Source organism: Salmo trutta, chromosome 10, assembly GCF_901001165.1.
Source record: "Salmo trutta chromosome 10, fSalTru1.1, whole genome shotgun sequence".
NCBI lineage: Eukaryota > Metazoa > Chordata > Actinopteri > Salmoniformes > Salmonidae > Salmo > Salmo trutta.
Genome location: NC_042966.1, coordinates 10195560 through 10211009, shown reverse-complemented (window position 1 = coordinate 10211009; position 15450 = coordinate 10195560). Strand labels below are relative to the sequence as shown.

At 47.0% G+C, this 15450-nt stretch overlaps 1 protein-coding gene across 5 annotated transcripts in view; it reads left to right on the top strand.

Moving 5' to 3' along the window:
• The window catches only part of LOC115201085 (vesicle transport through interaction with t-SNAREs homolog 1A), a 171104-nt gene extending 158555 nt beyond the window's left edge, over nt 1-12549 (top strand). For 2 of the 5 annotated variants that reach the window (XM_029764361.1, XM_029764362.1), the window contains one exon: nt 10485-10677. In XM_029764361.1, the coding sequence (XP_029620221.1) occupies nt 10485-10578 (94 nt within the window). In that variant the 3' untranslated portion in view covers nt 10579-10677. Of the gene's footprint in view, nt 1-10484 lie in introns of all 5 variants that reach the window. The other 3 variants (XM_029764363.1, XM_029764365.1, XM_029764359.1) reach the window with 2 other exon arrangements.
• Nucleotides 12550-15450: the final 2901 nt, after the last annotated feature.

Below are 15450 nucleotides of genomic sequence, written 5' to 3'. Positions count from 1 at the left end.
CATTTCCTCATTACTTCTCCTCCGTGGAATCCTAGACAGCCCTATTTTACGACGTAATTAGTTTAAGGCATTGTTTGGAGCGGAGACAGTACTCTGGCTGCTTGCTTAAGCAAACAATGTCACGTGGTACCATGTCGTCAAGTTATTGAACGTTTTAAGATACAACAAGCATGGCAAAAAACTCTTGGCGATGCTTCCATAAACATCATTTGTCTTAGTCATTTCTGTTTGTTTTTCCCCCATCCTTTTCTGTAATGCTGCGATCCCAAACAGCTTTTTAAAACTCTTATCTATTCCTGATCCAATGGCTTCAAGTTGCCAAATTCCATGAAAGAAGGAATTGGTGTCAAATGTCAATCCTGGTTGTATTCCTACTACCATTGTCAGACCCAATACTTCTACATAGAAAAGCAGCACAACATGCACCTATAGAGCTGGCGTCGTAACTTTCCTTAAAGTCTTTAACGAGACAGCCATGTGAACGAATCCACTAAAACCCCATCTATCTTTCTCTTTTCACTCTGTCTGTGGCGGGTATTGTGTGACTGCAACGCAGCATGCAGACATCATAAACCATTGCCCCGGGTCTGCCCTAGAACGTTCAGCGCATCCCTGCTCAACTTCTCAACCCCCCCCTTCTCCTCCTCCCTTTTTTCTCCTTTTCTTCCTCACCGTCTCGGTGAAAGCGAATGGACAGCCCATACGGATGATTTATGTGGCCTAATGAGATTTCAATACTGAACAAACAATAAAAATGTATGTGCATCATAGTTTTAGAGGCCTGTGGTTCCATGGCTAATGTCACGCCCTTACAACAGGCCCCGTTAATCCGATGCGCAGCTGGCCCTCCCGTGGAATGCGGCCGAGAGGTTTTGTGTTCGGAAATCTTAGCAAGCGAGACGAAATGGTGAGAAAAGTAATTTATCGGGCGCTGTATAAACGCTGTACTATTCACTATCAACCTCCAGGCTGGAGGGATTCTCGTCTCAATGTCCCGCACTGCCCAGCCACCTTCCCAGAATTCATTTCGTCAGTCACAACAGCAGTTGGTGGCAGCGGTGGGACCCGTCAGGGGTTAATGCTTGAACAGCAAGTTAGGTTAAGTCTACCCTATTGCTTTGCCAACCACTTAATTCAACCCCATCTATCCTTGCATACAGTATGCTTTTGTAATAATACATTGTACTGTAAAGATTAAGGTATAGAAGTCTTTTTTTTTCTTTACATGCAACATCCATGTATGGCCTACATACTCAGTCGTGTGGAATTTGCACAGCAGTATAACCTTGCCCTCCAAGTCAAGGCTCCTCTAAGAATCCTGTGTCGGCACACTTGAGCATCGTAGGGGTCAAAATCACATTTCATTTGTCACATGGTTCGTAGACAACCAGTGTAGACTAACAGTGAAATCCTTACTTACGAGTCCTTTTCCAACAATGCGGAGTTAAAGGTAAGATAAAACATAATAAAACATTAAATAGTGACACAAGGAATAAATACACAGTGAATAACGAGTAAAAATAACATGGCTATATACAGGGAGTACCAGTACAGAGTCGATGTGCAGGGGTACCAGGTAATTGAGGTAGCTATGTACGGTACATATAGGTAGGGATAAAGTGACTAGACAACAGGATAGATAGACAGCAGCAGCATATGTGCATAAAAGTTATTCCGGGTATTTAGAGTAGCCATTTGATTAGCTGTTTAGCAGTCTTGTTTAGTTTTATGGCTTGGCGGTAGAAGCTGTTCAGGGTCCTGTTGGTTCCAGACTTGGTGCACTGGTACCGCTTGCCGTGCGGTAGCAGAGAGAACAGTCTGTGGCTGGAGTCTTCAACAATTTATTGGGGCCTTCCTCTGCAATATGCCTAATTAAATGCCACTACATTAGAAGAAGAAGCCCCATTGTGGACATAGTCAAAAAATGTCCTCTGTCCTTTCTCCAGCTATTTGTTTGTTCCGAGATGCCTATGGGAGATAAGTGAAGTATGCAGGACACACAATGCACATATTATCCCCATATTAAAAGGAGGGGGAGTGTAAAGAGGATAGGGGAACGGGTGGAATAAGGGATGCAAGAAAAGACAAAGGGGGAGCGAAAGGCAAATAGGGTGGGAGAGATCATGTGAAGGTGAGGAGAAGGAGAAAGTGGTTCAACTAAAAAATGGAGAGGAAGGTAAGTAGAAAAGGGGAACAGGAAGCGAGGAAAGGGAGCCGGGGATCGGGTGGGGGGGGGGGGAGATTGTAGAGAAAGGGAGGTAAGGAAAGGGAGCTACTTTTCTGTCAGGCTGCCAGCTCGGGAAGTGATCTGTGTACCTATCAAAATAAGAGAGAGCCTCAAAAAGCCACCTGTACATTTCACCGGGACAGGAGGCTGCAGCTGCCTGAAACCACTACAGGCAAAAGGTCTTGAAAATTCCAGAAACAGTTGCAAACAAGGTATTTTCTCTCCCCTTATTTTGTTTTCCCTCATTCGCTCTCCTCTCTCACTTTCTTTGCCTGGCTCTCTTTTACACGCACGCACGCACACACACACACACTCAGTGCCCAACTCCTCTCTATATATCTCCTCTCTCTCATTCTCTCCCTTTCTGCATCTCATCCTCCCGCCATACCACACTTTCCATCTCCCTCCTCCCCTCCCTCCACCCTCCAACACATTTCCAGGTAGAGGTCCAAGTCCCAGCCTCGGCTGCTGGCCGGGTTGTTAGCCGCCAAATAAAAAATGGATGAACTTGTAGAGCCCCGGTGCTGCTCTCATGCGTCGGTGCGAAGCTCGTTAAAAGAAAAGGAAAGGCTGCTCCGCCATGGAGCGGCTGTGCACCTCGCTCAGACCACGGACTCCAAACGGAGACAGACTCCCTCCCACCATGGAGCGGCTGTGCACCTCGCTCAGACCACGGACTCCAAACGGAGACAGACTCCCTCCCAACCGTGGCACAGAATGTAGAATACAGCAAATAGAGCTAGAGATTGAACAAGCCTGTCGGAGGACGCGTGTGGGAAGGAAAAGAGAGCCCTCACTGTGGTGTATATGAGCATGTACTAGTACCCCCCAAAACAATCACTCCTACTTTCTGGGTAATTACACTGGAATTTGACTAATAAGCTCTTGTGAAAATGATGTATAATAACATTCAGATACCTATTGAGATACAGCATTCAGTACTGGCTAGAGTGTGATAGTGTGTATAATAACATTCAGGTTCATATTGAGATACAGCATTCAGTACTGGCTAGAGTGTGATAGTGTGTATAATAACATTCAGGTTCATATTGAGATACAGCATTCAGTACTGGCTAGAGTGTGATAGTGTGTATAATAACATTCAGGTTCATATTGAGATACAGCATTCAGTACTGGCTAGAGTGTGATAGTGTGTATAATAACATTCAGTACTGGCTAGAGTGTGATAGTGTGTATAATAACATTCAGTACTGGCTAGAGTGTGATAGTGTGTATAATAACATTCAGTACTGGCTAGAGTGTGATAGTATGTATGTGTGCATAAGTACTGTTTTTCTTTCGGGAATTACATGATGTCGGGGACTTTTTAAAGTAAATAACATGCAATTAAGGAGCTCTATTTTTTCCAGCTGTATGTGTGCGTGCGTGTGTGTGTTTGTGTGTGTTTAAGAAATCTTATTTAGCTTGAATACACCCTTGGGACAATGGGCAGAACATGCATACAGAGGGATAAAATCGCTCTACTTCAGGTCAGCCTATTATCCAAGCTGTTAGCTCAGCAGCTGTTTTTTTAAAAATTTTATGTGGTTCTTCGCACACAATTTACGTCTTAACACATGTATTTTGTACAGTATGCTGTTGATGCTGATTTGACTCCTTTCACTAGATCGGAGTCATTCATTAGATTGAAACAAGGCAAGTTCTTACAGCTCTTTCCATTGAATCGATCAATTTAAACAGAGTACTTTGACATGAGTGCGAGTGAGGAGGAGGGGTATGAAGATGGGCAATAGAATGAAATATTTATTTGTATTAGTTCATGATCACAAGCAAACGCGTTAGTCAGGGCTCCCCCCCCCTGCTTTCTGCACCATTTCCATTACTCTCACTATTTGTGAACACATTGAGCCTTCCGGCACCCCTCCCTCTTTTTTCCCTCCCTCGTTCCCTCCCTTCTTTTCTCTCCTCTCCTCCACTCCTGTCCCATGCTGCATATTCCCAGGATTTAGAGAGAAAGAACCAGAATTGGTCAGACAGACATTGATTTTAGTTTTATTGGCCTAGTAGTGGAAAGGGGGGGGGGGGGGAGAATCTCTGGGTGTTAAGTTTGTTTACTAGGGTAGTAGTGATGTGCTGTGGCCGTCTGTCTGTCTGAATGTGTGTCTGTATGTCCACAAGTCCACCTCAGAGAGCCAGCAGAGAGGGTGTGTGTGTGTGTGTGGGGCTTTAGGGCACACACACACACGCGCGCACCCACAGTCTCACTGACTCTCACACCATAGAGGTGTATCCCTGGCCTCATTAGGACTGGTAATAAGGGTGTGCTGTGAAGAAAATACACTAAGGGAGAGGGAAAAGAGAAAAAAATAAGAGATTTTAAATTTTAATAACATGGGTAAGATTTTGTAAATCTTTCCTGACAGAAAAGTCCTCATTATTTTCATCTGTCTCTGAGGCTCTCTTCCAGCCTCCTTCTCCGGGTAAACGGACTCTTCTAGGGTTTCTGCGCTCTCTGCTGCTTCTCTCTCGTTTTCATTCTCCAATCCTCGCCCCCCTCATCCCCCGTCTCTCTTATACTTCTCCCTCCTCTTGCCCCTCTCTCCCTCACTTGCATGCATGTACAGCATCACCCGTCTTTGGGCAGTGCCACAGCTGCTTTGCTCTCTAGTGAACTGCTTGGTTGCTTGTTGGAGAGAGAGAGAAGAAAGAGGAGAGAGAGAGGAGAAAGAAGAGAGAGGAGAGCGAGAGAGAGAGAGAGAGAGAGAGAGAGAATGTTGGGGGATCACAGAAGGGCCTCATGAGAAGGTGCGGGGGGGGGTGGGTGTATAAGGCTTATCCCAAGTCACCTCTCCACCCCTCCCATTCTTTTCTCTTATGTCAAGTGTCAAACACAGAGGATGGATCCGGTTTGATAAGTTCTGTTCTGTCTGGAGATGTGATGTCTCAGAGCTGGATCTGCTCTAAGGTAGAATAAACCATGTTTTTCACACTGAAACTCTCTGGTCAAAGATATGTTTGGAGAATTTTACGATGGCATTATGTGACTTCATTTGAATAAATAAGGCTTGTAATCGTATGTGGCTGGTAGACTGAAATGGATCTATTTGTGTGATATATCATCTTTGCAGTGTAGATATCTTTGTAGCAAAAGGTATCATTGCAAATTAGGTCCAGTGGATTATAAAATTGGGGACTGTTACCAATACTATCGCTGACTGATCTGGTTTTTGATTGTGGACTACAGGAAAAGGAGGACCGAGCTCGCCCCCATTCTCATCGATGGGACTGTAGTGGGAGCAGGTTGAGAGCTTCAAGTTCCTTGGTGTCCACATCACCAACAAACTAGAATGGTCCAAACACACCAAGACAGTCGTGAAGAGGGCACGACAAAGCCTATTCCCCCTCGGGAAACTAAAAAGATTTAGCATGGGTCCTCAGATCCTCAAAAGGTTCTACAGCTGCAACATCAAGAGCATCCTGACTGGTTGCATCACTGCCTGGTACGGCAATTACTCGGCCACCTTCTCGGCCTCCGACCGCAAGGCTCTACAGAGGGTAGTGCGTACGGCCCAGTACATCACTGGGGCTAAGCTCCCTGCCATCCAGGACCTCTATACCAGGCGGTGTCAGAGGAAGGCCCTAACAATTGTCTGCTACCGCATGGCAAGCATTACCAGAGCACCAATTCTGTGACCAAAAGGCTACTTAACAGCTTTTACCCCCAAGCCATAAGACTCCTGAACAAGTAATCAAATGACTATCCAGACGATTTGCATTGCCCCCCCCCACCCCTCTTTTACGCTGCTGCTACTCTCTGTTTATCATATATGCATAGTCACTTTAACTATACATTCATGTACATACTACCTCAATTAGCCTGACTAACCGGTGCCCCCGCATATTGGCTAACCGGTCTATCTGCATTGGTTCCTGCCACCCGCCAACCCTTCTTTTACGCTACTGTTACTCTCTGTATATCATATATGTCACTTTAACCATATTTACATGTACTTACTACCTCAATCAGCCCGACTAACCGGTGTCTGTATATAGCCTCGCTACTATTATTTTTCAGTCTTTTTACTGTTGTTTTTATTTCTTTGCTTATCTATTGTTCACCTAATACCTATTTTTTTACTTAAAGATCGCACTGTAAGGTCTACACCGGTTGTATTCGGCGCACGTGACAAATAAACTGTGATTTGATTTCATTCATCCACTTTATGATGGATTGTAGTGAACAATTCAAATGAACACATGACTCTTGTTTAAGAGTGACTTACGCGTAGATTACTGAGGTCATCATGCCGTTGGGCACAGTCGGATATACGTTTGAATGCTCTTTTTAATTCACAGAGAGACAGCCTCGAACTAGCCAAACCAACTGAATATTCCTCCTTTCACACCTCTAGCTTCTCTCTCTCTCTGTCGTGGGGGGTTCCGGGGGTTAATTTCACTGGCTGTCAGAGGGCAGGGCTTACGCTCTTTAAAGTGTCACAGACACTGTTTAGTAAATGGATTTAAACATGGCTTAAGTGAATTATGACTCCGTTCTAATCCCTCGCTCCTCTCCTCCGCCCTGGACTCTCCTCTCCTCCCCGTCTGGCAGCCTGGGCGTGAGGGGGTTGAAGGGGTGGCCTGGGGGCCTATTCCTCCCCCTCGGAGGGTGTTTTCAGAGGCCCCTAGCCACCGGTATATTCATCTACATTACTGTAGGCAGGAGAGGGCTCCCCCTGTCCCATGCATTTTACTCATTCATTCAAATGACCAGCCCTTGGTCCTCTCCTCCTCTCCAATCCTGTTATTAAGGAGGCATTTCCCATATCCAATGAACTAGACACCCCCTAGTTAGGGATTTCAATATATGCATATTGTGTTCTTATGTAAAAGCGGATATAAAGTCTAAAATATGACGAGCAATAGGGCTTCAGAGAAATGGACCGAATCTTCCCTAGGCTAAGTGGTAAAGGGATACGGCGAGATTCACGCAATCGAGCCCTTTTTTCTACTTACCCGGAGTCCAATGAACTCGTGGACACCGTTATTATGTCTCTGCGTGCAGTTTGAGGGAAGTTAGTTTCGCAAGCCAATGCTGACTAGCGTTAGCCCAATGACTGGGAGTCTACAGGTGCGGTAGCTTCTGACACTAAATGACGGGTCTCATTTTTAAGGAGAGTAAATCTTTTTTTGGTGTATTGTAAAAAAAAATAAAAAAATTAAATCACTATAGGATACCCCATTATACTTATAAATGCTTTCTAAATGATAATAAATGCTAATTTAGTCATTGTATAATGCATGCCTTGTTAATAAATGGTTAGGTACGCTAGAAGACTCATTTATCAGCAGTATAGGCCGATAGCTACACTACTTATAGTTTATTAAGCTTATTAAATACAACTTATTTTAAGGTGGTACTTCCCTATCCCCCTAACCAAGCTTTCGCCAGCCCAAAACTAACTTCCCCCAAAACCCCCCTCCTCTTTCATCTCAACCCCTCCTCCACAGCTGTAAAATGAACTTGCTGCAGGATCCCCAAAACGCATCACATACAGTAACATGCTAGCGTCTCTGTTGGGGCGTTTGCGGGTAAATAATCATGCTAAATAATGAATGGCAATTAAAGCGAGACATGGGGGAGATGTGGCCTAGCTAAACACGCACTGATTAATGTTTCCCCCGCTTTTCCCCGCAATCGGCTCGGCATTATGCAAATGCTGCAGCGCCAGGGCCCTATCAGGAGAGGCTAGAGCCACGGAGACGAGGCCCATTTATTCAAATCAATCTCTGATAAACATTGCGAATGGGTATACTCAGAGCGTCAGGGGGAGTGTTATGTCACAGCTTACTTCACTCTCATTGCAAACGTCTTTTCTCGCCCTTACATGCGTAGCCTGCGTGCGCACACAAACACAGCCAGTGACGTGTGTACTGTACAAACATGTTTGCGCACTTTTGCTCATAGGCAGGCGCTCTTAAAATCACTCACGGCACACGCTCCGACACACTTAAACTCTATACAGACACAGGCACGCGTACAGGCAAAGGCTCACGCCGGCACGTGTGCCTGTAGAGACAAGTGTTGTGTAGGCTGGGGCTCTCCGGGCTGCCGAGCTGTTTCCAGGCTGATGACTCGGGGCCCTGGAGACACTCTCGATGTCAGGCTGGGACTGGAGCACGGGTCGCGTAGGTCCAGGCTGTGGGCTAGGGATTGGAAATGGGAGTCATAACTGAGGGGGATTGTGAACATGGGGGAAGGGGTTCATTCTGGAGGCTGGGGATGGAGTATAGACAGCAAGGACTGAGACATGGGGAGGAGTTTAGAGGGTGGGGCTGAAAGGTGGGCAAAGGGAAGTGGACAGGGGGCGAAGGGGGGTGGACAGGGGGCGAAGGGGGGTGGACAGGGGGCGAAGGGAAGTGGACAGGGGGCGAAGGGGGGTGGACAGGGGGCGAAGGGGGGTGGACAGGGGGCGAAGGGGGGTGGACAGGGGGCGAAGGGAAGTGGACAGGGGGCGAAGGGGGGTGGACAGGGGGCGAAGGGGGGTGGACAGGGGGCGAAGGGGGGTGGACAGGGGGCGAAGGGAAGTGGACAGGGGGCGAAGGGGGGTGGACAGGGGGCAAGGGGAAGTGGACAGGGGGCAAGGGGAAGTGGACAGGGGGCAAAGGGGAAGTGGACAGGGGGCAAAGGGGAAGTGGACAGGGGGCAAGGGGAAGTGGACAGGGGGCAAGGGGAAGTGGACAGGGGGAAAAGGGGAAGTGGACAGGGGGAAAAGGGGAAGTGGACAGGGGGCAAGGGGAAGTGGACAGGGGGAAAAGGGGAAGTGGACAGGGGGAAAAGGGGAAGTGGACAGGGGGAAAAGGGGAAGTGGACAGGGGGCAAGGGGAAGTGGACAGGGGGCAAGGGGAAGTGGACAGGGGGCAAGGGGAAGTGGACAGGGGGAAAAGGGGAAGTGGACAGGGGGCAAGGGGAAGTGGACAGGGGGAAAAGGGGAAGTGGACAGGGGGAAAAGGGGAAGTGGACAGGGGGAAAAGGGGAAGTGGACAGGGGGCAAGGGGAAGTGGACAGGGGGCAAGGGGAAGTGGACAGGGGGAAAAGGGGAAGTGGACAGGGGGCAAGGGGAAGTGGACAGGGGGGAAAAGGGGAAGTGGACAGGGGGAAAAGGGGAAGTGGACAGGGGAATGTACAAGAAGGGGCCATAGAAGACGGTGTAAGAAGCTGAAACTCAGGCTGGGATAAGTGTCTGACTATAGAAGATCAGGACACAGGATAGAGGCAAGAGCAGCTCTACGGCTGGAGTTAAGAGCACACTGCCACTATCCTCAGGCCAGGATAGATGCTGGGGCTGGGGAAGGGGTAGGTAGGGGGTGAGTGAGCAGGCCTGAGTTGCAGCTCCACGGCCCCAGTGATGAATGGCTGGAGCATGGGCCATTCATCTCCTGCTTAGAGCAGTGGACACTGGCCCACCTCCCCCTCCATTCCCTTTCCACTCCCCCTCCACATGTCAGCAAATGTGATAATTCTGTCATTTGTCAGGAGTGACGGAGGGTGGGGAAGTGTGTGGGGAGAGGCACTGGAGACTACGGACGGACACACACACGCACAGATAGATACACGTGAACACACACACACAAACTAACACATCCATTTTGTCTCCTTCTCCTCACTACCTCTCTTTGTATAATTTTTTTGTTCAAAGTACATTTTTTGTCAAGTCTACTTAGGCAACAGTGGGAAAATTGACGCCTCGCAAAAAGAGCGAGGCGTTTTATGGCACATTCCATCAGTAATTCACTGATTTTATTACCGCCAGGAAACTTGTGAGCCACATTTTCCACTTTATTATGAAAATAATGTTTTTAAAGCCTGTCTGCAGTTTTGTGTATGTGTGATTGGATGTGTGTTTACGAGTCTGTGTTTGGGAGATGCTGGAACAAGCAATTGTGTGTGTGCGTGCGTATTTGTGCTTCTCTGTGTGTGTGTGTGTGGTGTGTGTGTGTGTGTGTGTGTGTGTGTGTTGTCGCTTTTGGATAGCAGTCTTGACAGTAGGAACACTGTGAACAGTAAATACCCTTGTATGAGGCCCTCATGGTACCCATTAAACATGATAACCTCGGAGTTAAGGGCCGGTCATTTTGTTACACATAAATGCATAAAAGTTTGGGCGTGTTTCAAATGTCTCTGTGGATTCAGACAGACTACTGTAACCCCTGGCTAACCCTGTCTTTACCTATTTTTCCTTCTCTCTCTACCTCTCACTCTCTCTCTACCTCTCACTCTCTCTCTCTCTCTCTGCAGAATCATCCAGAACCGAGTCCTGGTCTTCGTCCTCGGCGCCACCATCCTCCTCACCATCATTCTGGCCATCTATTTCAATGTGCGAGGGCACTGATCTTCCCCAATGCTCTCACACACACACACACACACACACACGCACTCCGTCACACACAGACACACAAAACACGCACACGCATGATTAATAGCGACAAAAGTGTTTGCTCTGGAGTAATTAGAACAAATGGTGCCCATGAATCACTCTTTCTGGACCCTGACAGGGGTCTCTCTCTCACTCGCTTTCTCTCTGAGACAGCCCCCTCAGTTTCTTTTATTGCTATTGATAATATTCATGGTGTCGTCGTCACTGGACTGTGTTTAGCATTGGAGATCTATCTTTTCCCTGGGTGGAGAGGGCCTGTAGGGGATTCAAAAAGTCCAGACGGGTTCAAATATGTACAACTTCCTACTGTTGTTCATTCGCCACTTCCATGGTCTGGCCTAAGGTGTTTGCGGGTCCCAATTTTGTGTGTGTGTGTGTGTGTGTGTGTGTGTGTGTGTGTGTGTGTGTGTGTGTGTGTGTGTGTGTGTGTATCTGTACGTGGAGCTTTTCTCTCCCTCTGTCAGACCAACTTTCAACACGTCTAGTCTATTAAGCGCTCGACTCAACTCTTTGTGTGCAAGATTAAGATGGGGGGCCTACTATATGAATGTACCCAGCCTACTGGCATGTAGCTCCTAGCTATCCTCTTTATGAACTGAACATACAGCACAGCACAAAGGACGGTGCCTTCAAATAAGTGGCGGTATTCAGAGTCACCTTTTTTTCAGCACGGTTGGGCCCAAATATGAGAGATGCATTTGTAAATGGAAGATATATTCAACCTATAGAAAATGCATGAACAAGTTTGCTTCTGTTTTAGCTCAAGGAAGGAGAGCCAGGATTTGCTGGGAAAATCCCCCTTTTATCCACCCTCCTCACATTACTGACTCCTATCACTGTTATCTGACTGTAAGGGATCTTAATAGTGTCCAGACTCCATTTTGTTTTTACGCAAGACATTAATAGAGAATTGATAATAGTAGGCAACATACTGTACTAACAGGTAAATGTACATACTGTACGTAGAAAAATCATTTTTTTGGGGGGGGGGGGTTCAACAGCAATTCTGTTTATTTATTTATAAACATTGTTTTAGAATTGATGATAGATTTTTGGGATTAGCGTTAAAGATTGTGATACTAAGTGTATATTTTATGAAGTCTATTATAAACGTAAACTGACGCAGACTAATCGTCCTTGGCCGGCGAATCACATGACTTGTATAGTATTGTATAGTCCAGGACCAATTGAAACATGGATTGCTTTGATTGTGTGTGAATTCAGACTTGTCATTTTTAATATGAGTGAAATTGCTCTGTTGTCCTATCTATATTATTGTATTTCTTTTTTTTGTCAAGTTGTAATAATGCAGTACTTTTACATAGAGCCTTTTACCCGAAAGTCTTCAAGCTGACAATGATGTTCCATGCTCTTTTTACCAACTCACAATACGGTGTGTGTTTTAGTCCTTGTTTTGTAGTTAAAAGCCATTCTACTGTTTGTGGACAGGTTAATATTGTTGTATTTTATGTGTATAATCAGAGACAAGGAAAATGTTGGACTGTTGAGGGTGGATTCCAGTGTCCAGTCCTGAGGGCTGAATTATGCTCTTATAATGTCACGCACATTACACTCACACAGAAACATACTCTCTCTAAAACCTACACCGGTACCCCCACGTCCACTTTGAACACACAGACAGACTCACAGACAGACAGCTCAGACCAGACGGCCGCCTGCCTCCGTGTGGCAGAACGCCCTCGCGCACGAGAGAGAGGCCATTTGCTATTCTGTTTCAGGGCGAGCGGATTGTCTTATTCTGGAAGCATGCTTGGTGGGGGGGGGGGCTTTCTCCGCCACCCCCTCCCAGCCGCCCGGCGGCTTCAAAGGTTCATATTAATGGGCAACAAAATAGTTTGTCTCTGTCCGTCCCATGTGGGGCCAGCCCGTGGAGAGTTATCATTAAGTTGAGGAATAACGAACAAAGAGGAGAAGAAGCAGAAGTGGAAATAAGGAGGTTGAGGGAGGGAGGAGAAATCCCTGCCAGTTTGACAAACCTCATTGGATAAGCACCTGTGCAATTGGTTTTTCCATCAAAAGGAGAAACTGGTCTGTGTGGAGGTCTGTGTGAGAGTCTATACATGGAGGTTGGTGTATATGAGCAAAAGAACGTAATATTGTGTGTATGTGTCTGCTATTCACCTATGTGTGTGCCTGCGTGTGCCCGTCCTCTCCCCTGTCCCTCCCTCCCCTCTCCCCCCCCCCCCCCCCTCACCCCACCACTCCTCCCTCTGTCTCTTCCTCCGTCTCTCTCCCAGCCTGTCAGTATGAGCTGAGTTGTAGCGCTGCTGCAGCCTCCCTTCCGCCGTGCGAGCGTGGCTGCGGCAGGCAGCGAGCGCGGCTCTATTTGAAGTTGTAATGGTGTCAAAAAGTCAGGGCTGACTGACAGCCGTCAGTCCCACAGGGCCTCATTAAAAACAGACCCACTTGACAAGGAAATAATTGAGCGCCGGCGACAATTCTGCCTGGGTTCCGTTTAGATGTTTTTATTTTCTTTCATTATTATTTCTGGCTATTATGTTCATTAAGAAATTGCATTAAACAACTTTAGATATGGGGGGTTAACAATTTATTTGGGGGGGGTATTTAAACAGGAAGCCTGTCGTGGTTCAATGGCTTGGCAGACGCCTGGTATCATCTGCCAGCGTTCTCCTTCTCCTCTCGTTCTTTCTCTCATTCTCCGTTTTCTCTGCCCATCCTAGTCTTTCCTTTTTTCCCCCCATCCCTCTAATACAGTATCTCTACATGCCTCCCTACTTCTCTCTCTCATCATCTCCCACGTCTCTCTCTCTATCCATCCATCCCTCTCTCTTTCCTTCCTTCCCTCCCTCTTTCCCTCAGAGCAGCGGGCGCCTTTGGAATATGAAATAGATTATTCATTACCCCCCTTCTCCTCTTTGTGACTGATTTTGGTTTTTGACGAGCGTCTCGCCACGGAGAGGTGGATGAAAACTTGTCAAAAAATAGGTTATATCTTATTCCAAGGGGCAACAATAGCAGCAGGTACAGACACCTTTTAATATTTCATTAAGCCCAGTGTTAACCCTCCTTAAGTGACTGGAGGTGTGGGAGCTCCATACAGAGGGGGGGGGGGGTGAGTGATTAGGCATTTGATGTCTAAAGCTTTTTCAAAGCTTCTACGCCTCTGGTTCGCTAGACAGGCTAGTCTTTGGGTGTCCTTGGCCATGGTTATATGAACATTGTCTGAGTGGCTGGTGAGTCGTCGTGTCCTTGTTTTGGAGATGTATGTTCTTGGCCATGTGCATCGTTGATTGTAGCACAATACCATATAGGCGCATGTGCTTACCAAGGACCCTCTAAACCACAATGCAGGTTAAGCTTACAACTCCTGGTGTTTGATGCGCAAACCAGGGCTATTCTTCTGAAGATGTGTAAGATGTGCTTCTAAAACCGGTGAAAGGGGGAAAATTGTTCCCCAGGCAAGCCAACCTCTCGGCGGCGTTCCCTTCCAGTACAAAATCCTGCCGTTTTGTCAGCCGTTTAGGGCGGACAGGGAATGTGACAAGGAGCGTTTGAGCCGTTCTTCCTCTGAAGGGTGGGCCTTAAACGGGATAAACAGCTCCAACAGTGGGATCGCGATGGGAGGCAGACGGGTTTATCTCCCAGAGAGTTTCTGTGAGTCTCAGTGTCCCGCTACAATGGACGCCTGCCCACCCGCAGACCACGGAGTAGAAATCCACAATGACACCGTTTGACAATACGAATGAATCTGCCTCTGTTTCGACTGTCCACACACATCCATAGACACATTACACACACACACACAGCCATCTCCACTATCACACGTGCTGGACTAACACCCCCCCCTCTTTTTATTGTTAAGCAGTAGAGGGAGAGATATGTCCCCCCTTTGTACACGCCACCAGTCCAAGTAGAATGGCTTTCTTTCTTTACCACCATGAACGCTGTTGTTCATTTTCATGGTGTTTATGCTCACAAGGACATGACAATGACCCTATTCTCTGTGGAAATCACTGGCCTCCCCTTGCGTGTGCGAGTACGTATGTACACGTGTTCATTGATTCAGTGAAGAGATGTCAGCGCAATGGTCGAGAAGTCCTGTTGAGTGCAGTTGTCGGCGTGTGTGTGCATTGTGTGCACGTGTCTCTGTCTGTCCAAAATGTCCACCCGTAGCGTAAGCCTTGACGATCAGGTCCATTTAACCCTTCATCCGTAGCTGAACTGTACGCACCATGCTGCTTTTCATCCCTTTTTTGGGCTGTTTAGTTTTTCCCCGAAACATTTTCTGATTTCTGTAGATGTGAAGAATGCTTTTGTCGTCATTAAAGCAGTATTGTATTGGGACAACAAAGATGCCCTGTCATAAGTTCCTGTCTTCTTCCCTACGCCACCCTCTCTTTCTGTCATTCAACCTGACACTTCGGCAAGGAGAAAAGACAGAGCCTGCAAGTTTACATTTCACCCACCGCTAAAACCACAGTCAAATCCCATGTCTGTATTACCGTCCATTTTGGCTATTACGTGTGGCAGAGGCACACCTCGACTTGCACAGAGAAAGTCCCAACACAGATGGACTAGTCATACAATATGAACATTGAAACACACAGACCAGGTCAGACTGAAGCAGACTAAAACTACTGCACGTTCTCCTCCTCTCCCTCGTTCTCTTTCTCTCTCATCACTTTCCCTGTAGTATACTGGCATATCCTTTGAGCTAAAATTAACGCTTTACCACTACAAAGGAATACAGTTGTAACCAGCGCTTTCATTTGCATGATAATGGAGACTTAATATAATGGGCCCAGTAGACACAGTATTAGGTCTCTTAAATATTTGCTTACTATT